Source organism: Bufo gargarizans, chromosome 1, assembly GCF_014858855.1.
Source record: "Bufo gargarizans isolate SCDJY-AF-19 chromosome 1, ASM1485885v1, whole genome shotgun sequence".
NCBI lineage: Eukaryota > Metazoa > Chordata > Amphibia > Anura > Bufonidae > Bufo > Bufo gargarizans.
This window is the reverse complement of record NC_058080.1, coordinates 167517114-167540277: the sequence shown is the minus strand read 5'-3', so window position 1 is coordinate 167540277 and position 23164 is coordinate 167517114. Positions and strand designations below refer to the sequence as shown.

Below are 23164 nucleotides of genomic sequence, written 5' to 3'. Positions count from 1 at the left end.
CCCTGAAGTAAACCCATGCTGTTTTTCATCTTTCAATCCATGGGATTTTAGATGTTCCACAATCCTCTCCTTAAGTATGGTTTCCATTAATTTCCCCACTATTGATGTCAGGCTTACTGGCCTATAGTTGCCCGATTCCTCCCTACTACCTTTCTTGTGAATGGGCACAACATTCGCTAATTTCCAATCTTCTGGGATGACTCCTGTTGCCAGTGATTGGTTAGATAAATCTGTTAATGGTTTTGCTAGTTCACCGCTGAGCTCTTTTAATAGCTTTGGGTGTATCCCATCAGGCCCCTGTGGCTTATTTGTATTAATTTTAGACAGCTGACTTAGAACCTCTTCCTCTGTAAAGACACATGCATCAAAAGATTCATTAGTCTTCATTCCTAACTGAGGTCCTTTTCCTTCATTTTCCTTTGTAAAAACTGAACAGAAGTATTCATTGAGGCAGTCAGCTAGTTCTTTATCTTCTTCCATATACCTTCCTTCTTTTGTTTTTAATTTGGTAATTCCTTGTTTTAGTTTCCTTTTTTCATTTATGTATCTGAAGAATGTCTTATCGCCTTTTTTCCCTGACTGAGCTAATTTCTCTTCTGCCTGTGCTTTAGAAGCTCTTATAACTTGTTTGGCCTCTCTCTCTGCCTAATCTTATAAATTTTCCTGTCATCCTCATTTTTTTTTTTTATATAATTCCTAAATGCTATCTTTTTGTTTTTAATGATTTTGGAGACTTCTGCTGAGTACCACAGTGGTCTCTTCCTTTTTTTGCTTTTACTGACAAGCCTAATGCAATTTTCTGTTGCCTTCAATAGTGCCACTTTTAAGTAGTCCCATTTCTCCTGGACTCCAATGAAACTGTTCCGATCTGATAGGGACTCATATACCACTAATCTAATTTTAGAAAAGCCAGTTTTTCTAAAATCTAAAACTTTTTGTTTTTGTGTGGCGTGACTCAGTCACTGTACTTATAGTAAACCACACTGACTGGTGATCACTAGATCCCAAGCTTTCCCCTACAGTAATATCATATACCAAATTCCCATTTGTGAATACTAAATCTAAAATGGCCTCCTTCCGGGTTGGCTCCTCAACTACTTGCGGTAGAGATAATCCCAGTAGGGAATTTAGAATATCTGTACTCCTGGCAGATCTAGCTATTTTGGTTTTCCAGTTTACATCAGGAAGATTGAAGTCTCCCATAATGATAACTTCCCCCTTCAATGTCATTTTAGCTATTTCCTCAACTAGTAGATCATCTAATTCTTTGACTATATATCACACCTACACGAGTTACCTTATGATTATCAAGCTGCAAGGTAACCCAAACTGACTCTAAATTGTTCTCGCTAACTTGTATCAAATTAGATTTTATGCTATCTTTCACATACAGGGCTACCCCTCCCCCTTCTTGCCTTCTCTGTCTTTCCTGTATAGAGAGAACCCTGGTATTGTTATATCCCAGTCATTACTCCCCTTGAACCACGTCTCAGTAACAGCCACTACATCTATATTCTCAGATGCCATTATAGCCTCAAGTTAATTGATCTTATTCCATAAACTGCGAGCATTTGTAGACAAGAATCTGAGCTTGTCATTTCTTAACCTTTGTGCTACTGGCATTGTTCCGGGGGGCAGTTGGACTGCTGGATTATCACTCTTTTGCCCCCCTTTCCTAGTTTAAATGCTCCTTAGCAAATACTTGGAACTGTCCACCGATGACATTCGTTCCCTTGAGAGAAAGATGCAAACCATCTTTCTTGTACAGTTCTTTTCCCTTCCAACAAGAGCTAACATGAGACACAGAGCTAAACCCTTGGTTCAGACACCATTCACCAAGCCATACATTGAATTCCTCAATGCGCATCTTCCTGTCATGCTGAAGGTTATGCAAAGGCAAAACTGCAGAGAATGAAACAGTTGATGCAACCTCCCGTATATCCTTTCCAAGTGTGTGAAAAGCTTCTTTCACCTTTGAAACCTCATTGCAAGCCAGATCATTTGTCCCAAGTTTGACAATAATATCCACTTCCCTTTCCTGCTTTGCTTGCCTAACAATATTAAGGATCCGTCGTCTATCCCTGCTAGCGGTATCACCAGGGAGACATCTCACAACACCATTCAAACTTCACACCTCTTATGATGGAATCGCCCACCAACAGCTGCTTACTATCGATCCTCACCTTTTCCTTTTTGTCTTTGGCTGCAGTCTTGCATACTTTAGGCATGGGAGATGATTGTTTCTCACCCACTGTGCTTGAGCCATCCTCTATGTTGCTCTTGCACTCTGAAAGTTCTGCAAATGAATTATGGAGAGCCACAGACTGTGGGACATGTCTTTTATCCACAACTCTCAGTCTACCAGAACCTACAGTAACCCATCTTCCATTTCTAGGGGGCCTCTGTGGCAGTGGCATTGCAATGTTCTCAGCCTTAGTTTGTTTAATGGTTAATTTACAAATCTCATATATCAAAAAGGTAATTTCCTGCTGCATTATGGAGAGCTGTCTACAGATCAGACAGTATCCAAACCTCTGAAGAGTGGAACCTGAAATAAAAGCACAATTCCTGCACAGAACCAGGTCTGCCATTGTAAAGGGGGGAAAGATTTTAAACAAACAAATCTTACTTGTTTAGATTGTATCCACCTCCAGATTACCTTCTGAGTATCTCCTGAATATCTCCAATGCACTTGTATATCAGCACTTGGACAAGCAGCCTTGGAAAAGCAGCAAGCTCTAGCTCTTTTAAGTTGGATGGTTTGCGCTTGTGAACAGCAATCCTTAAGTCTGACCACAGATTTTCTATTGAGTTTTGGGCTTTGACTAGGCCATTCCAACACATTTACAGGTTTCCCCTTAAACCACTCAAGTGTTGCTTTAGCTGTGTGTTTGGGGTCATTGTCCTGCTGGAAGGTAAACCTCCGTCCTAGCCTCAAATCACACACAGAGTGGTACAGGTTTTGCTCAAGAATATCCCTGTATTTAGCACCTTCCATCTTTGCCTCAACTCTGACCAGTTTCCCAGTCCCGGCTGCTGAAAAATTGTGTTCTTTGGGTGATGTGATGTGTTGGGTTTGCGCCAGACATAGCTTTTTCTTTGAAGGCCGAAAAGTAAAATTTTAGTTTCATCAGACCAGAGCACCTTCCTCTATACATTTTGGGAGTCTCCCACATGCCTTTTCGCAAACTCACAACGTGCCTTTTTGTTTTTAGCTGAAAGCAATGGCTTTCTTCTGGTCACTTTGCATAAAGCCCAACTCTATGGAGCGTACAGCTTATTGTCGTCCTATGTACAGTCTCTGCTGTGGAACTCTGCAGCTCCTCCAGGGTTACCTTAGGTCTCTGTGCTGCCTCTCTGATTAATGCCCTCCTTGCCCGGTCTGTGAGTTTTGGTGGGCGGCTGTCTCTTGGCAGGTTTGCTGTTGTGCCATGTTCTTTCCATTTGGTTATGATCGATTTGATGGTGCTCTTGGGGATCATCAAAAATGTGGATATTTTTTGATAACCTAACCCTGACTTGTACTTCTCAACAACATTGTCCTATACTTGTTTGGAGAGTTCCTTGGTCTTCATGGCAGTGTTTGGTTAGTGATGCCTCTTGCTTAGGTGTTGCAGCCCCTGGGGCTTTTCAAAAAAGGTATGTATATGTAATGACAGATCATGTGACACTTGGATTGTACACAAGTGGACATCATTTCACTAATTATGTGACTTCTGAAGGTAATTGGGCTCCCTAACAAAGGGGGTGAATACATACGCACATGGCAATTTTCTGTTTTCTATTTCTAAACAATAGTTTTATTTATATATTTTTCTCATTTCACTTCACCAACTTAGACTATTGTGTCCTGATCCATCACATAAAATTCAGATTAACAAAACATTGAACTTAAGTCTGTAATGTAACAAAATACAAAAAAAAAGTCAAGGTGGGTGAATACTTTTGCAAGGCACTGTATATAAATGAAATTCAGTTTAAGAAATTACATTTTGTACCCTTTGATATATCAATGAAATTCTAATTTGAAGCTAAGTAATTTTCTTAACTGCATCTTAACTGCATTTATGACTTTATAGCTTATGTATAAGCTGTCATATTAAACCTTAAATCCTGAAAATGATATGAATATTAAAAAGATAACTACAGTAGTGATGGCTTAAATTGTGCTTTAGGATATCTAGAAGGCTTCCAGGTGGAATAAATCAAAGTCATTATTTTAATGTGAAACAGCCATGCATAATACTGACTGTAGTGCCAAGATAGTGTGCATTCTAAACTTGGGGCGACGAGTTGGGAAATAATATGTTTGCTATATTAGATTGAGATTGTGACTGCAATATCTATTCAATTTAGGGGCTGTTCACTATAATTAGTGATGAGCGGGAGGTGCCATATTCGATTTCGCGATATTTCGCGAATATTCGAATGAATATTCGTGTTATATTCGTCGAAATCGAATATTCGTAATTATTCCAATTATCGCGAATAATATACGAATATTTTTTTTTCGCGTATTGCGATTATTTATCTTGATAGTATAAGGCAACGTTCCTATGCTAATTGACTATGGCTAGGCTAATATGTGTATTTTACGAAATTTCGTGATTTGCTCTAACTTCGTCTCTTAGAATATTACGAATATTCTAAAAGACGAAGTTAGAGCAATATTACAAAATTTCGTAAAATACACATAGATTGTATTTAAGCTAATATACTGCTATAGTAATATTTTTTTAATAGTGTACATATTTTACAAAACTTAAGTTCAGAAGAGGCAAAAAAAAAATTAGAGGCAAAAAAAGGGATTATAGCAGTATATTAGCTAAATTACAATCTATATGTGTATTTTACAAAATTTCGTAATATTGCTCTAACTTCGTCTTTTAGAATATTCGTAATATTCTAAAAGACGAAGTTAGAGCAATATTAAGAACATTTGCAAAAGCCGAAATTGCGATGCGAGTAATATAACACGAAATAATCGCATGAAGATTTCAACTTAGCACTGCTATATTCCATATTCTAGCCTAGTATGGAATACAGCAGTGCTAACTTAGCACAGCTATATTCCATATTAGGCTAGAATATGGAATATAGCAGTGCTAAATTGAAATCTTCATGCGAAATTTCGTAAAATACACATATAGATTAGATTGTAATTTAGCTAATATGGAATATAGCAGTAAGTTGAAAACACCACTGACTGGAGCAGCCAGGAAGCCAGGAATCCAAAGGACAGGTAAGAACAACTTTAGAGAAGTGGGAAAGAAAAAAAATATTATAATAAAAAAAAAAATAAGAATATTCGAATTCGCGAATATATAGAACGATATTCTAAATATTCGCGAAATCTCGAAATTGCGATATTCGAGAAAAAAATTCGTAATTCGAATATTCGCGCTCAACACTAACTATAATACTAGGAACAATCCGATATTTGTAAGGCTGTGTTCACATCACATTTTTGTCCCGCATTTTACATATACGTACATTGGGGGGGGGGGGGGAGATGCAAAGGCATAGTACACTACACTTTTCCATTATGCAGAGTCTAGCAAAAATATGTGTTAGGTTGTGTTCACATCACATTTTTTTCCCCACGTTTAACATATATATATATATATATATATATATATATATGTTAAATGGATACCTTCAATGGATGTCACATACAGTGGCATCTGTCACTATAGGGACCCATTGTAAAAAAAAATATGTATCTATTAATGTACACCTTTTTTAGCTGGACTCTGCAGGATGGATAGGTCTAGTGTACTATGCTTTTGAATGCTTTTTCCCCCAATGTATATATTAAAAGTGGGATAAAAACATGATGTGAATAGCCCCTTAAAGGTTTGTTTTATTTACAATGGAACCCTAGGGTGATTGATGCTAATGTACTGCAACCGTCTGAGGCATTGGTTTAAGTATATGTATTGTTTATACATTAAATGTGGGGCATGAATGTGATGTGAGCGCAGCCTTACAAACGTATGGTTCCACAGGTAAACTATAGGCAGGAATCCAGAATTTAGAATGTTAATATTGTAACTTACTAAGAAAAATATGTTCCTTTCTCTTATACTTCACATATAGATGTTCATGTCTAGTGTTGATGGAGCACCAAAGTGCTCGGGTCGAACACCTCGGGATGCTAGGGTGCTCTACCGAGCACCCGAGCACAATGGAAGTCAATGGGAGAACCCGAGCATTAAACTAGAAACCCCCTGCTCTGAAGAGGGGAGGGTGTCTGGTTCATAGGAAAAGGTCAGAAATTGATGGAAACACCACCTAAATGGTTTGGGAACAGCATGGGGAGGATGTCTGGATGCATCTTTGACTCCCAGGTCGCTGCTGTGAACGATATTGTCCGAGTAGTATGCCACTTTTACAGACTGACAATAATACGAACAAAACCGAAGATAAAATCGATTTTAGAGGAAAAATTGTTAGGAAATATTCTTTCCTGTATATTTACTTGTATATAAAGTGCAAGTGCTGCCAAAAATTACAAGGAAGAGGCACTCCGATACAACCTGTATATCACATAATGGAGGGCCTCATTCACATTGTGGGACTCCTACACTCATAAAGCCTATGCACTATGTGAAAGGTCTTCCAAAAATTACAAGGAACGGCACTCCAATACACCCTTTATTACACATAAAGGAGGGCATCATACACCCTTGAAAAATTATGATTGATGGCCTGCTAATGACCCTCAAAAACATTATAAGCAAGGGCCTGCTAGTGACCCTCTAAAACATTATAGGTGGGGGTCTATTGCTGAGCTCACTCTCTAAAACATTAGGGGCGAATGCCGGGGCGAATGCCCGCTGCTGATCTGAGCATCGAAAAAATTATGGGCGAGTGCCTGCTGCTGAACTGACCAGTGAAAAAATTATGGGCGAGTACCTGCTGCTTAGCTAACCATTGAAAAACTTATGGGAGAAGGCCTGCTGGTGAGCTGACCCTGTAAAACATTATGGTTGAGAGCCTGCTGGTGAGCTGACCCTCAAAAACATTATATGCGAGGGCCTGCAGGTGAGTTGACCATCTAAAAGATTGTAGGTGAGGGCCTGCTGGTGAGCTGACCCTCTAAAACATTACATGTGAGGGCCTGCAGGTGAGCTGACCCTCTAAAAGATTGTAGGTGAGGGCCTGCTGATGAGCTGACCCTCTAAAATATTGTAGGTGAGGGCCTGCTAGTGAGCTGACCCTGTAAAACATTATGGTTGAGGGCCTGCTGGTGAGATGACCCTCAAAAACAATATATGCGAGGGCCTGCTGGTAAGCTGGCCCTCTAAAATATTACATTTGAGGGCCTGCAGGTGAAATGACCCTCTAAAAGATTGTAGGTGAGGGCCTGCAAGTGAGCTGACCCTCTAAAAGATTGTAGGTGAGGGCCTGCTGGTGAGCTAACCTTCTAAAAGATGGTTGAGGGCCTGCTGGTGAGATGACCCTCAAAAACAATATATGCAAGAGCCTGCTGGTGAGCTGACCCTCAAAAACATTATATGTGAGGGCCTGCTGGTGAGATGACCCTCTAAAACATTACATTCAAGGGCCTCCAGGTGAGCTGACCCTCTAAAAGATTGTAGGTGAGGGCCTGCTGGTGAGCTGACCCTCTAAAAGATTGTAGGCGAGGGCCTGCTGGTGAGCTGAGCCTGTAAAACATTATGGTTTAGGGCCTGCTGGTGAGCTGACCCTCAAAAATATTATATGCAAGAGCCTGCTGGTGAGCTAACCCTCTAAAAGATTGTAGGTGAGGGTCTGCTGGTGAGCTGGCCCTGTAAAACATTATGGTTAAGGGCCTGCTGGTGAGCTGATCCTCAAAAACATTATATGCAAGGGCCTGCTGGTGAGATGACCCTCTAAAACATTACATTCCAAGGCCTCCAGGTGAGCTGACCCTCTAAAAGATTGTAGGTGAGGGCCTGCTGGTGAGCTGACCCTCTAAAAGATTGTAGGCGAGGGCCTGCTGGTGAGCTGAGCCTGTAAAACATTATGGTTTAGGGCCTGCTGGTGAGCTGACCCTCAAAAATATTATATGCAAGAGCCTGCTGGTGAGCTAACCCTCTAAAAGATTGTAGGTGAGGGTCTGCTGGTGAGCTGGCCCTGTAAAACATTATGGTTAAGGGCCTGCTGGTGAGCTGATCCTCAAAAACATTATATGCGAGGGCCTGCAGGTGAGCTGACCCTCTAAAAGATTGTAGGTAAGGGTCTGCTGGTGATCTGACCCTTTAAAAGATTGTAGGTGAGGGCCTGCTGGTGAGCTGATCCTCAAAAACATTACATGTGAGGGCATGAAGGTGAGCTGACCCTCTAAAAGATTGTAGGTGAGGGCCTGCTGGTGAGCTGACCCTGTAAAACATTATGGTTGAGGGCCTGCTGGTGAGCTGACCCTCAAATCATTATATGTGAGGGCCTGCTGGGGAGCTGACCCTCTAAAACATTACATTTGAGGGCCTGCAAGTGAGCTGACCCTCAAAAACATTATATGTGAGGGCCTGCTGGTGAGCTGACCCCCTAAAAGATTGTAGATGAGGGCCTGCTGGTGAGCTGACCCTGTAAAACATTATGGTTGAGGGCCTGCTGGTGAGCTGACCCTCAAAACATTATATGTCAGGGCCTTGTGGGGAGCTGACCCTCTAAAACATTACATTTGAGGGCCTGCAAGTGAGCTGACCCTCTAAAAGATTGTAGGTTAGGGCCTGCTGGTGAGCTGACCCTGTAAAACATTATGGTTAAGGGCCTGCTGGTGAGCTGATCCTCAAAAACATATGCGAGGGCCTGCAGGTGAGCTGACCCTCTAAAAGATTGTAGGTAAGGGTCTGCTGGTGATCTGACCCTTTAAAAGATTGTAGGTGAGGGACTGCAGGTGAGCTGACCCTATAAAACATTGTAGGTGAGGGCTTGCTGGTGAGATGATCCTGTAAAACATTATGGTTGAGGGCCTGCTGGTGAGCTGACTCTCAAAAACATTATATGTGAGGGCCTGTGGGTGAGCTGACCCCCTAAATGATTGTAGGTGAGGGCCTGCTGGTGAGCTGACCCTCTAAAACATTACATGTGAGGGCCTGCAGGTGAGCTGACCCTCTAAAAGATTGTAGGTGAGGGCCTGCTGATGAGCTGACCCTCTAAAATATTGTAGGTGAGGGCCTGCTAGTGAGCTGACCCTGTAAAACATTATGGTTGAGGGCCTGCTGGTGAGATGACCCTCAAAAACAATATATGCGAGGGCCTGCTGGTGAGCTGACCCTCTAAAATATTACATTTGAGGGCCTGCAGGTGAAATGACCCTCTAAAAGATTGTAGGTGGGGGCCTGCAAGTGAGCTGACCCTCTAAAAGATTGTAGGTGAGGGCCTGCTGGTGAGCTAACCTTCTAAAAGATGGTTGAGGGCCTGCTGGTGAGATGACCCTCAAAAACAATATATGCAAGAGCCTGCTGGTGAGCTGACCCTCAAAAACATTATATGTGAGGGCCTGCTGGTGAGATGACCCTCTAAAACATTACATTCCAAGGCCTCCAGGTGAGCTGACCCTCTAAAAGATTGTAGGTGAGGGCCTGCTGGTGAGCTGACCCTCTAAAAGATTGTAGGGGAGGGCCTGCTGGTGAGCTGAGCCTGTAAAACATTATGGTTTAGGGCCTGCTGGTGAGCTGACCCTCAAAAATATTATATGCAAGAGCCTGCTGGTGAGCTAACCCTCTAAAAGATTGTAGGTGAGGGTCTGCTGGTGAGCTGGCCCTGTAAAACATTATGGTTAAGGGCCTGCTGGTGAGCTGATCCTCAAAAACATTATATGCGAGGGCCTGCTGGTGAGATGACCCTCTAAAAGATTGTAGGCGAGGGCCTGCTGGTGAGCTGAGCCTGTAAAACATTATGGTTTAGGGCCTGCTGGTGAGCTGACCCTCTAAAAGATTGTAGGTAAGGGTCTGCTGGTGATCTGACCCTTTAAAAGATTGTAGGTGAGGGCCTGCTGGTGAGCTGATCCTCAAAAACATTACATGTGAGGGCATGAAGGTGAGCTGACCCTCTAAAAGATTGTAGGTGAGGGCCTGCTGGTGAGCTGACCCTGTAAAACATTATGGTTGAGGGCCTGCTGGTGAGCTGACCCTCAAATCATTATATGTGAGGGCCTGCTGGGGAGCTGACCCTCTAAAACATTACATTTGAGGGCCTGCAAGTGAGCTGACCCTCAAAAACATTATATGTGAGGGCCTGCTGGTGAGCTGACCCCCTAAAAGATTGTAGATGAGGGCCTGCTGGTGAGCTGACCCTGTAAAACATTATGGTTGAGGGCCTGCTGGTGAGCTGACCCTCAAAACATTATATGTCAGGGCCTGCTGGGGAGCTGACCCTCTAAAACATTACATTTGAGGGCCTGCAAGTGAGCTGACCCTCTAAAAGATTGTAGGTTAGGGCCTGCTGGTGAGCTGACCCTGTAAAACATTATGGTTAAGGGCCTGCTGGTGAGCTGACCCTTAAAAACATTATATGTGAGGGCCTGCTGGTGAGCTGACCCCCTAAAAGATTGTAGATGAGGGCCTGCTGGTGAGCTGACCCTGTAAAACATTATGGTTGAGGGCCTGCTGGTGAGCTGACCCTCAAAACATTATATGTGAGGGCCTGCTGGGGAGCTGACACTCTAAAACATTACATTTGAGGGCCTGCAAGTGAGCTGACCCTCTTAAAGATTGTAGGTGAGGGACTGCAGGTGAGCTGACCCTATAAAACATTGTAGGTGAGGGCTTGCTGGTGAGATGATCCTGTAAAACATTATGGTTGAAGGCCTGCTGGTGAGCTGACTCTCAAAAACATTATATGTGAGGGCCTGTGGGTGAGCTGACCCCCTAAATGATTGTAGGTGAGGGCCTGCTGGTGAGCTGACCCTGTAAAACATTATGGTTGAGGGCCTGCAGGTGAGCTGACCCTCAAAAATATTATATGCGAGGGCCTGCTGGTGAGCTGACCCTCTAAAAGATTGTAGGTGAGGGCCTGCTGGTGAACTGACTCTGTAAGACATTATAGTTGAGGGCCTTCTGGTGAGCTGATCTTTAAAAACATTATATATGAGGGCCTGCTGGTGAGCTGACCCTCTAAAAGATTGTAGGGGAGGGCCTGCTGGTGAACTGACTCTGTAAGGCCCCATGCACACGGCCGTGTTTCACGGCCGTGTGCGGGCCGTGGAACCGCGGCCTGGATCCCTCCTGAGAGCAGGAGCGCACGGCGTCACTGGTTGCTATGACGCCGTGCGCTCCATGCTGCCACCGCTATGCAGTAATACACTGGTATGATCTATACCAGTGTATTACTGTACTGTGCCGGCAGCAGGGAGCGCACGGCGTCATAGCAACCAGTGACGCCGTGCGCTCCTGCTCTGCCGTGTGCATGGGGCCTAAGACATTATGGTTGAGGGCCTGCTGGTGAGCTGATCCTCAAAAACATTATATGCGAGGGCCTGCTGGTGAGCTGACCCTCTAAAAGATTGTAGGTGAGGGTCTGCTGGTGATCTGACCCTCTAAAAGATTGTAGGTAAGGGGCTGCTGGTGAGCTGACCTTGTAAAATATTATGGTTGAGGGCCTGCTGGTGAGCTGATCCTCAAAAACATTACATGTGAGGGCATGCAGGTGAGCTGACCCTCTGAAAGATGTAGGTGAGGGCCTGCTTGTGAGCTGACCCTATAAAACATTATGGTTGAGGGCCTGCTGGTGAGCTGACCATCAAAACATTATATGTGAGGGCCTGCTGGTGAGCTGACCCCCTAAAATATTGTAGATGAGGGCGGCCTGCTGGTGAGCTGACCCTGTAAAACATTATGGTTGAGTGCCTGCTGGTGAGCTGACCCTCAGAACATTATATGTGAGGGCCTGCTGAGGAGCTGACCGTCTAAAACATTACATTTGAGGGCCTGCTAGTGAGCTGACCCTCTAAAAGATTGTAGGTGAGGGCCTGCAAGTGAGCTGACCCTCTAAAAGATTGTAGGTGAGGGCCTGCTGGTGAGCTGACCCTCTAAAACATTAAATTTGAGGGCCTGTAGGTGAGCTGACCCTCTAAAAGATTGTAGGTGAGGGCCTGCTGGTGAGCTGACCCCCTAAAAGATTGTAGGTGAGGGCCTGCTGGTGAGCTGACCCTGTAAAACATTATGGTTGAGGGCCTGCTGGTGAGCTGACCATCAAAAACTTTAAAGGCGAGGGCCTGCTGGTGAGCTGACCCTCTAAAAGATTGTAGGTGAGCTGACTCTAAAAGATTACGGTTCAGGGCCTGCTGGTGAGCTGACCTTCTAAAACATTATATGTGAGTGCCTGCAGGTGAGCTGACCCTCTAAAAGATTGTAGGTGAGGGCCTGCTGGTGATCTAACCTTCTAAAACATTATATGCGAGGACCTGCAGGTGAGCTGACCCTCTACAACATTAGAAGCGAGGGCAGACTAATAAGCATGTTGATATGAAGAGGAGGAGGACGAGGGCGAGAAAAGGAAGATTGAACCATATACCCTTTTTTGTGACAGAAGGGGTGCATGGGAATACAGTGTATTTAGTACATTATAAAAAACACATTTAAAGTGCCTTTATGTTCAGCCGCTTTCCTCTGGTGGAGTAGAGAAGTCAGGGGCAATCCAGGCCTTGTTTATTCTCATAAGAGTCAATCTGTCAGCATTTTAAGTTGCCAGGCGGAGGCGCTTATCAGTTATTATGCCTCCAGCATCACTAAATACACTCTCTGACAAAACGCTGGCGGCAGGGCAGGCCAGCACCACCAAGGCATAGAGCGCCAGTTCGTGCCACTTGTCCAGCTTGGACACCCAGTAGTGTTAGGGCACAAAGGGATCATTGAGGACGCTGACATGGTCTGCTACGTACTCCTTTACCATCTTCCAAAACTTTTCCCTCCTTGTGACACTAGGCCGCACATCAGGGTGAGGGTGCTGGCGCGGTGTCATGAAACTGTCCCAGGCTTTGGAGAGTGTTGCACTGCCTCTGTTGGAACTGCTGTGTGTTCTCCTTGTCTCCCCTCCTTGGTTTCCAAAGGAACTACATACTCTGCGGCTAGCGTTGTCAGCTGGAAATTTTTGGAGCAATTTTTCCACAAGGACCTTCTGGTTTTGCACCATTTTGCTGGTCCTCTCCACCACAGGAATGAGAGATGAGAAGTTCTCTTTGTAGTGGGGGTCGAGAAGGGTGAACAACCAGTAATCGGTGTTGTCCAAAATGCGTAAAAAGCGTGGGTCACGGGAAAGGCAGCCTAACATAAAGTCAGCCATGTGTCCCAACAGGCAGAATTCGCTGTCGTCATCAGGAGGATGACTCTCAATCTCCTCATCCTCTTCCTCCTCTTCTGCCCATCCACACTGAACAGATTAAATTAAACTTCCATCTACCCTCTGTAGCGGAGGCAACCGTCTCCTGCTCCTCCTCATCATCATCCAATTTGTGCTGAGAAGACGAACTGAGGGTGGTCTGGCTATTAGCCTGTGTAATGTCTTTCCCCATTTCCACCTCTTCCACAAGCAAAGCGTCTGCCTTAATTGTGAGCAGCGAGCGTTTGAGTAGACACAGAAGTTAGATGGTGATGCTGATAATAGCGTTATCGCCGCTCACCATCTGTGTTAATTCCTCAAAGTTTCTTAAAACCTCACAGAGGTCAGACATCCATGCCCACTCCCCGCTTGTGAAGAGCGGAAGCTGACTGGAAAGGCGACAACCATATTGCAGCTGGTATTCCACTACTGCCCTCTGCTGCTCACAAAGCCTGGCTAACATGTGGAACGTCTAGTTCCAGTGCGTGCTCACGTTGCACAACAGTCGGTGAGCTGGCAATTGTAAGCGCTGCTGCAGCGTTGACAGACCGGCGGAAGCTGTCGATGACTTGCGGAAATGTGCACACACGGGGCGCACCTTCACCAATAGCTCAGACAAATTAGGGTAGGTTTTGAGAAACCGCTGAACCACAAAGTTGAAGACGTGGGCTAGGCATTAAATGTGTGTTGGCTAGCCGAGCTCCAAAGCCGCCACAAAGTTATGGCCATTATCAGAAACAACCATGCCAGGTTCTAGGTTGAGTAGCGAGAGCCACAGCTCAGTCTGGTCTCTTATCCCCTGCCACAGCTCTACGGCAGTGTAAAGTTTGTCACCGAAGCAGATCAGCTTAAGCACGGCCTGTTGACGCTTCCCCACTGCAGTGCTACACTGCTTCCAGCTACTGACTGATGGCTCTCTGGTGCTGCAATAGGATAATTCTGAGGTGGAAGTGGAGGAGGAGGCGAAGGGGGAGAAGTGGGGGGGTTGAAGCCACTAATGTAGGTGGTGGCGGAAATCCTAATGGAATTAGGGCCCGCAATCCTTGGTGTCGGTAACACCTGTGCCATCCCAGGGTACAACTCGCTCCCAGCCTCCACAACGTTCACCCAGTGTGCCGTCAGGAAAATGTAGCGTCCCTGGCCGAAAGCACTTGTCCATGTGTCACTGGTTAAGTGGGCCTTCCCTGTAACTGTGTTGGTCGGGGGGGTGATGTTACGGGACACATGCTGGTGTAAGGCGGGCACGACACACCGTGAAAAATAGTGGCGCCTGGGGACTGCGTAACAAGGGACGGCCGCCGACATCAGGCTGCGGAAGGCCTCAGTGTCCAGAAGCCGAAATGGTAACATGTCCAGGTGGATATGGCCGCTCATGGTGCTTGCGAAGGTCCAGGTGCAGGGCAGGAGGCATCCTGGCCTGCGCCTTCGACAGGGGATTGGCCAGCACGTAACACAGGGGAAGAGGAGGCAGTGGTGTGACCCGCAGACACAGATTGTGGACCCAGGTGTTCGGCCCACCTATTACGGTGCTTTGATGCCATGTGGCGGATCATGCTGGTGGTGGTGAGGTTGCTAGTGTTCACGCCCCTGCTCATTTTTGTATGGCACAGGTTGCAAATTGCAATTCTTTTGTCGTCTGCACTTTCCTCAAAAAAGTGCAAGACTGCGGAACACCTACCCCTTGGCAAGGGAAATTTCAGCAAGGGTGTGCTTCGGGGAACAGTTGCAGGCCAGTTTGGTGTGGCCCGCCTTCTCCCTTTTGCCACCCCACTACCTCTTCCAGCCTGTTGCGGTGCTGTGGATCCCTACCCCTCTGTACTGCTGTCCTAGCTTGGCTTGCCACCTTCCCAGGTTGGGTCAGTGACTTCATCGTCCACCACCTCCTCTTCCACTTCCTCACTCTGCTCATCCTCCTGACTTGTTGACCTAACAACAACCTCAGTTATTGACAACTGTGTCTCATCCTCATCATCAACCTCTTGAGACACTAACACAAGGAGTAGGGTGTACTCTGAAACGCATTTAGTGTTTTAGACCTGCATTTGTGGACTATTCCCACCTCTTCACAATTATAGATATTTAGCAGAAATAATCTGATAAAATCTGTATAGAGACACCGCAGTAAATCGTTCCTCCCAATGCCGTATTGACGGCAGGAGCACAAGCGCAAGATCGCGGACGTAGTGCCCGCACACGTGACAGTCTTGAACTTCAAACCACGGGATCACGTGAGAGGCCCAACGCGAACAGCACAGAGCGGCAGAGCCGGCATACAGGGCTCCGGAGACCCTCGATTTTCCAAGAGAGAGGTATAAAACTTTCGTGTACCAAGCCGCACACGAGCGACCGTCGATTCTACAAAAGAGAGGTAAAAAACTTCCGTATACCCAGCCGCACACGTGGGACGCCACAGAGCAGCGGTGGGTATTAAACCTACTAACCCTGATTAACAGTGAGGGGAAAGTGAGTGATACTTCAAAGTAATATAAAGTAATATCTACTATATTGATTATATCGTTTACATGCCACACACACCTAGTTTGGGATATCCAGTATATCTAATAGAATATAATGATTGCACTGAAGTAGGAAATAACTCCATGTGGACATCTACGATCCTTCTAACCATTGCTAACTATATTTTAATAATTTAATCACTTCCTTCTACGCGGATCCACTTATACATTATAAACTATCTATATGGATTCATGCATTTATGACCATTGATGAACTATTGTTACGCCTTGGACAACCGCCTGATATTAGAATATAGAGCGACATATGCAGTGATATATTTTTATGACTATATATATCTATATTTTTATATATTCATATTTACTTTTTTATGCATTTTAACCTGTATCTTTGTTCCCTATTTTTATTTATCCTTAATTTCTCTTCTTTTTTATCCTTTTTTCATTCTTTGGATTGATATCTATATTGATTTTATACTAATTAATTTTTATATATAGACTTAATAAAATATTTGCACCCGTTATCTGCAGGTGGTTACAGATAATGAGTGCCTGCCATCCTCTATTTAAATTTTAACCACTTCCTATTGATTGGGTGTAATCAATCAGGGCAAGTGCATCATACCCATATTAACGGACAGGTGAGCCTCTATATTACGATCCACTCTCTTAAGACACTAATTGCCGTTCCCCTCCGTCATCTTCTTCCGACTGTCGATGCTCCAGAGTTCGGGAATCAGGCACAAGATCTCCTCATGTCCCTCTTCAAGCGGGCTTGTCGAGAAGCCCAAATGAAGTTTTGGTGCTGAAAAGAGCTCCTCGGAATATCCGAGTGTGGGATCACTTGTTTGCCAAGACTCTCCATGGTGGGAGGAAGGAGGATCAGGGTGAGGATTGTGTTGACCAGACTCTTGGCTACTGAGACTGGACTTGGTGGAAGACAGGGTGGTGCTTAACCGAATGGAAGCATTATCTGCTGCAATCCAACCGACCACCTGGTCGCACTGGTCTGACTTTGAGAGCATTGTCCTGTGCCACCCTGCAATCTGGGACATGAAGCTAGGTATCGTGAATTATTGTTTTTCTTGTGCTCTGGCAGCAGGCACAGTTTCAACGCACCCTGGACCACGGCCTCTGCGTGTACCATCAGCATCATGGCTACTTCCCTGTCCCTTACTGCTCGCCTTCTTCATATTAAATGTTATATATACTTAAAAGTATGTCACACGTACAGTAGCATAAGATTAGTAAGTGTATGCGCAAAAAAATTTAAAAAGGTATTTGGGATGTAAAAACGTCACACAGGAGATATACCGCAGATAATGTCGCTGATGTCAGAAGCAGCTAATATAAAATTATAGGGAATGTCACAGGTATTTGGGATGTGGAAATGTCACACAGGAGATATACTGCAGATAATGTTGCTGATGTCAGCAGCGGCTAATATAAAATTACAGGGAATGTCACAGGTATTTGGGATGTGGAAACGTTACACAGGAGATGTACCCCAGGTAATGTCACTGTCCGCAGCGGACACCGTCTATGGAAAAAGTACACTGGATGTCACTGATATTTGTAGGATGTTCACACGTTACACAGGAGACGTAACGCAGCTAATGTCACTGTCCGCAGCGGACACCGTCTATGGAAAAAAAGTACACTGGATGTCACAGATATTTTTGGGATGTGCACACGTTACACAGGAGATGGAGTGCAGATAATGTCGCTGTCTGCAGCGGCCTAACTATTGCACGCTATTTAGCGCAGGATGCGCTATTAATAGATATTTCTGTTACACACAACAGTCCTTAAAAGGACTTTTGGGTCTTTAAAGTTTTAGCAATTTAGCGCAGATTGCGCAAAAAATATGTATTGCTGCCACACACAACAATAGTCCTTAAAAGGACATTTGGATCTCTGACAAGTTTTTAAACTTACAAAATAAAATTCACTCCCTACACCAGTGATGGCGAACCTATGGCACGGGTGCCAGAGGCGGCACTCAGAGCCCTCTCTGTGGGCACCCGCGCCTTGGAAAAAGTCTATGGTGTACCAATATGCTTTAGACTTTTCCTGCCATTTATCAGCACAGGACGCACTATGAACAGCACAGGCAGCACATTGTATGTAGGCTATTAAGCTATTATAGCTAAATGATAAAGTACATGGAAGATATACTCTATTGGTATTCAGGTTAAATTGCCGTGTTGGCACTTTGCGAAAAATAAGTGGGTATTTGGTTGCAGTTTGGGCACTCGGTCTCTAAAAGGTTCACCATCACTGCCCTACACTATCTTTCCCTTCTTCAGTACAGCTCTCCCTGACTAACACTGACCCAAACACGTGTCATTGGGTGCTATATAGCACCCGATGATGCTTTCCGGCCAGCCAATCACTGTAATGCCAGTAACCAACATGGCTACCGCATTACAGTGAAGGGCAGTACTTACATGCAAGTTTATTGGCTGCATAGTAGCCAACAAACGTGCGGCGAGGAGACTCGAGCATTGCGCTCGAGCACATGCGGTATTCAGCCGAATACCGCCATGTGCCAAGCATCGAACTGCTTGGCCAAGCATGCTCGATCAACAATATTCATGTCATCTAAGGATGACATCCATGTAACCTTAGATTGTGAGCCCTATTGGGGACAGCATGATGCTAATGTCTGGAAATTATATATTTCAGGTGGCTCAACTAACAGACTACCAAAGAATTAGGTGCACTCTCCAATGGCGACACCCCCGCCAATGTAGTTGCAAAGGGAAATAGTAAAGTAGTGGAGGGCACTCTAAAATCTGGTGCTTTATATAGAAAAAGAGATCTATATCCAAGATATTTCCTTCAAAGAAGCAATTATATTTATAAAAACTATATAAAAAAGTACTAATGAAAAAAAAAATATATATATATAGATATATATATATATATATATATATATATATTAAAGAAAGGAGAATAATAAAACCAATACTTTATCTGTCTATATTCTTATTCAAGGCATAGATCTGCCTATAATATTGTGATTGCCAATAATGTATGCAGGGATTCAATGATAATTCATAAGGATATAGATAGAGTACGCAATCATCACAGTACACATAATCCCATGTTCCGCTGGGTACATAAAATCACGTTACACTGAATACATATGTTTTTTTACTGGATACAAAATGTTCCCGCTGAGTATAAAAGATTGGTTTGATTACAAAAAGATTGTGCTGAATACAAACATTTCTGCTGAATAAAAAAACTTTTACTGGATATAAAGAAAAAGTTTGTCCATGTGTATTGGGCAAAAATCGGCATATTTAGTTGTAGTTGCCATTAGTTACTCCAGGTACTCAACAGAAGTTTATAAGGATATCAATCAAATATATGCTGTTATATTACACCATTGGCAGTCACCAAAATTGTCCAGTATAGTCCACATAGGTATCTTCAACTATAATTGTTGTTAATAATTGTCAGTATCTGAATCTGGCCAATATAGGGTTAATAAACATATCACAGTATTGATTATATTTGTATCTCTATAGCCATAGGCTGTTTCCTCCTTCAGAATCCAATATAAATAAATATATATATATATATATATATATACCAATCATATATCAGGTGTAGTGTCTATATTGAGACAGTCCTTACTATAGTATTAGTAGATGTTAAGGAGAGGTATGGGGTGAATAACTACGTTACCGCGGCTTGTATGTGTCCAGGGGGGCTCTGTCATTCAGAGCTAGCGTGACTCATGGCTACTTTAGTTTGTAGGTTTGCCTTGCTGGTGTCAGCATCCCACGTGGAGTCCCACGTGTTCTTGGAGCGCCGGCCCCTTCTCCTCTCCGTTGCTTTACTTAGAGTTCCGGAGCACTCCTGTTTGTGATGAATATAATTTATAATAGATCCAATTTGCCCAGCACATGACAAATTGGATCTATTATAAATTATATTCATCACAAACAGGAGCGCTCCGGAACTCTAAGTAAAGCAACGGAGAGGAGAAGGGGCCGGCGCTCCAAGAACACGTGGGACGCGACGTGGAATGCCGAGACCAGCAAGGCAAACCTACTAACTAAAGTAACCGTGAGTCACGCTAGCTCTGAACAACAGAGCACCCCTGGACACATACAAGCCGCGGTAACGTAGTTATTCACCCCATACCTCTCCTTAACATCTACTAAGGGTCCATTCACACATCCGTGAATGTGTCCGCACCCGTTCCGCAGTTCTGCGGAAAGGGTGCGGACCCATTTATTCTCTATGGGGCAGGAATGGATGCGGACAGCACACAATGTGCTGTCTGCATCCGCATTCCCAGAGCGCACCCCCGATCTTCCGGTCCACGGCTCCGGAAAAAAATAGAACATGTCCTATTCTTGTCCGCAATTGCGGACACGAATAGGCAGTTCTATGGGTGTGCCAGACGGGTGTATTGCGGATCCGCAATACACTACGGACGTGTGAATGGACCCTAATACTATAGTAAGGACTGTCTCAATATAGACACTACACCTGATATATGATTGGTATATATTATATATTGGATTCTGAAGGCGGAAACAGCCTATGACTATAGAGATACAAATATAATCGATACTGTGATATGTTCATTAACCCTATATTGGCCAGATTCAGATACTGACAATTGCTAACAACAATTATAGTTGAAGATACCTGTCACAAGGGTGTCAAGAGCCACGTCTGACTCCGTTATACCCGGGGTCAGGAAGTCGCAGCGGGTGGCTGCGCGCTCTATGTCTAAAGATAGTGCTGTTACTTAATGGTAGCTTTCTGGGTTTGCCTTGCAATCCTTGTCTCACTCAGGGATCCGTAGCTCCTTCTCCTCAGCTGTTTCTTGTCCAGCAATCCCAACCTCCTTATATTCCCCTCTCCCACTTCTCTGGTTGCCAGATATAGAGCTTCCTGCCTGGACTTCTATACTGATAGAATGTTGTCGTACCAGAGCGTTACCCTCCGGATCCCTGTTGGGCTTTTGTTGTCCGCTGTTGTCGCCCACCTGGGACTATATGTTTTGTCAGTATTTTCTGTCCTCTCCCTAGTGTTTCCCTTTAGTGTTAGTGGTGCAGCCTAGTGTTCCCACCGCCCTATTCACTAAGTAGGGCTCATCTTAGAGAAAGCCAGGGTTTAGGCACGTGATCGGCGTACGGGTGAGGAACCCGTCTAGGGACGTCAGGGCAGTCAGGTGCCAGCCTCAAGGTGAGTTAGGGGTCACCACCTTTCCCTCTCCCTTGGACAGGGCCTTCCCTTTTCCCTCCCTTTGTGTCAGGTATGTGATCGGCACGCCGGTTGTGATAATACCTATGTGGACTATACTGGACAATATTGGTGACTGTCAATGGTGTAATATAACAGCATATATTTGATTGATATCAAACGGGAACGTTTTGTATCCAGTAAAAAAACATATGTACCCAGAGGAACATGTGATTATGTGTACTGTGATGATTGCATACTCTATCTATATCCTTATGAATTATCATTGAATCCCTGCATACATTATTGGCAATCACAATATTATAGGCAGATCTATGCCTTGAATAAGGATATGGACATATAAAGTATTGGCTTTATTATTCCCCTTTTTTATTACATTATTACATTTTTTGTATTTACATTAGTACATTTTTATATAGTTTTTATAAATATAATTGCTTCTTTGAAGGAAATATCTTGGATATAGATCTTTTTCCATATAAAGCACCAGATTTTAGAGTGGCCTCCACTACTATACTATGATGCTAATGTCTGTAAAGCTCTGCGGAATATAGTAACGCTGTATAAGTGCGTAAGATAGATAAATATTGACTTAAAGGGGTTTTCGAGATATTTTAACCTATGACCTGTCCTCTGGATGGGTCATCAGTATCTGATCAGTGGGGGTCCGACACGGCCTTCTTGCAGCTTAGCCTAGGCCATGTGATGTCATGTCCAGTCCATCGGTCACATGGTCTAGGTGCAGTTCGGCCCTATTGACGTGAATGGAGATGAGCTGCAATACCAAGCACAGCCGCTGTACAATGTATAATGCGAGCAACGCTGCCTTCTCAAACAGCGAATTGGCAGGGGTCCCGGGTGTCGGACACCCACCGATCAGATACTGATGACCTATCCAGAGTATACCTGTAGGTCATCAGTAAAAAAAAAAAGTCTTGGAAAACCTCTTTAATAGCGGTCATCTATTAACTGTGACAGTTATTCCGTGTAGCTCATTGACATTGATTTTTTTTTATATATTTTGTTATCATTTACTACTTATAGAATTATAAACTAGAATTAACAAATTATTTTGACTCAATGTTTTCTTATTCTATAGATGGAGGTGTGTGGAGGCTTGTTTTTGGAGGGGCAGTGTAGTCTTTATTGGTACCACTTTGAGAGAAAATTCAATGTTTTGATCACTGTAAAATGTATGTTCTGCAAGCGTGTAAATGAAATATTACACACAAATACATTAGGGTAATCTTCGTACGGACCAAGCCTGTGCCACAAAGAACAGAAATGTAATAATAACAAGCTATAGAGGGTAACGCCTCTCTTTTGTGTCCTCCAGGTTCCATCAGTTCTTGGGTGGTGATCTTCATACTGCCAATAAACAGTGCTCTGAATCCCATCTTGTACACCATAACGACCAGACCGTTTAAAGAAATGATCTGTCAGATCTGGAACAACTACAAACAACGGCGCTCTATTGGGAACAAAAATAGAACCAAGGTTTACTCCCCATCCTTCTTCTGGGTGGAGATGTGGCCATTACAAGACATTTCTGCTGAAATAATGAGACCTGGTCTTTACACGGACTCTGAAGTATCAGTAACTACTCAGGCCACACGACTGAGCTACGCATAGCAGCAAGCAACAGCTCTGTATTTTTTTACATTTGCAAATAAGCGGGTTAGCGGACCTAAGAAACATTGAGTCTGAGCGTCTGACTACTGATTGACTGGATCCCAGCAATGGAACAGACTGTACGCTCTTGCCTGGACTAATGGCTGAGCGGTCTATAATATGTAAAATGCTGACAATTTTCTAGATTATTTTTTTTTGTATCACCACTATGATAATATTATCTATGGTCCATGAAGGTCGAATCACCAGAATTGGTGGAAAATGGACTAGAAATGAAGCCAGCAAATCACAGCAAATTCATTTTATACCACAAATCCAGTGTGTGAGTAAAGCACAACTAAAAAGCCATCACCCCACCAATCTTGTTTATAGGCAAAACGAGCTTGGTTTAAAGAAAGAACAGACGTTATGTGATAAAAGATGCTCTAAATAATTGTCTCACTTCAGCAAGCGGCATTTATCATGTAGAGAAAGTTACTACAAGGCACTTACTAATGTATTGTGACTGTCCATAT

At 43.9% G+C, this 23164-nt stretch overlaps 1 protein-coding gene across 1 annotated transcript in view; it reads left to right on the top strand.

Moving 5' to 3' along the window:
• The window catches only part of RXFP1 (relaxin family peptide receptor 1), a 433898-nt gene extending 410958 nt beyond the window's left edge, over positions 1-22940 (top strand). Inside the window, exon 18 of the mRNA XM_044297992.1 lies at positions 22354-22940. Within this exon, the coding sequence (XP_044153927.1) occupies positions 22354-22649 (296 nt within the window). The 3' untranslated portion in view covers positions 22650-22940. The remainder of the gene's footprint in view (positions 1-22353) is intronic.
• Positions 22941-23164: the final 224 nt, after the last annotated feature.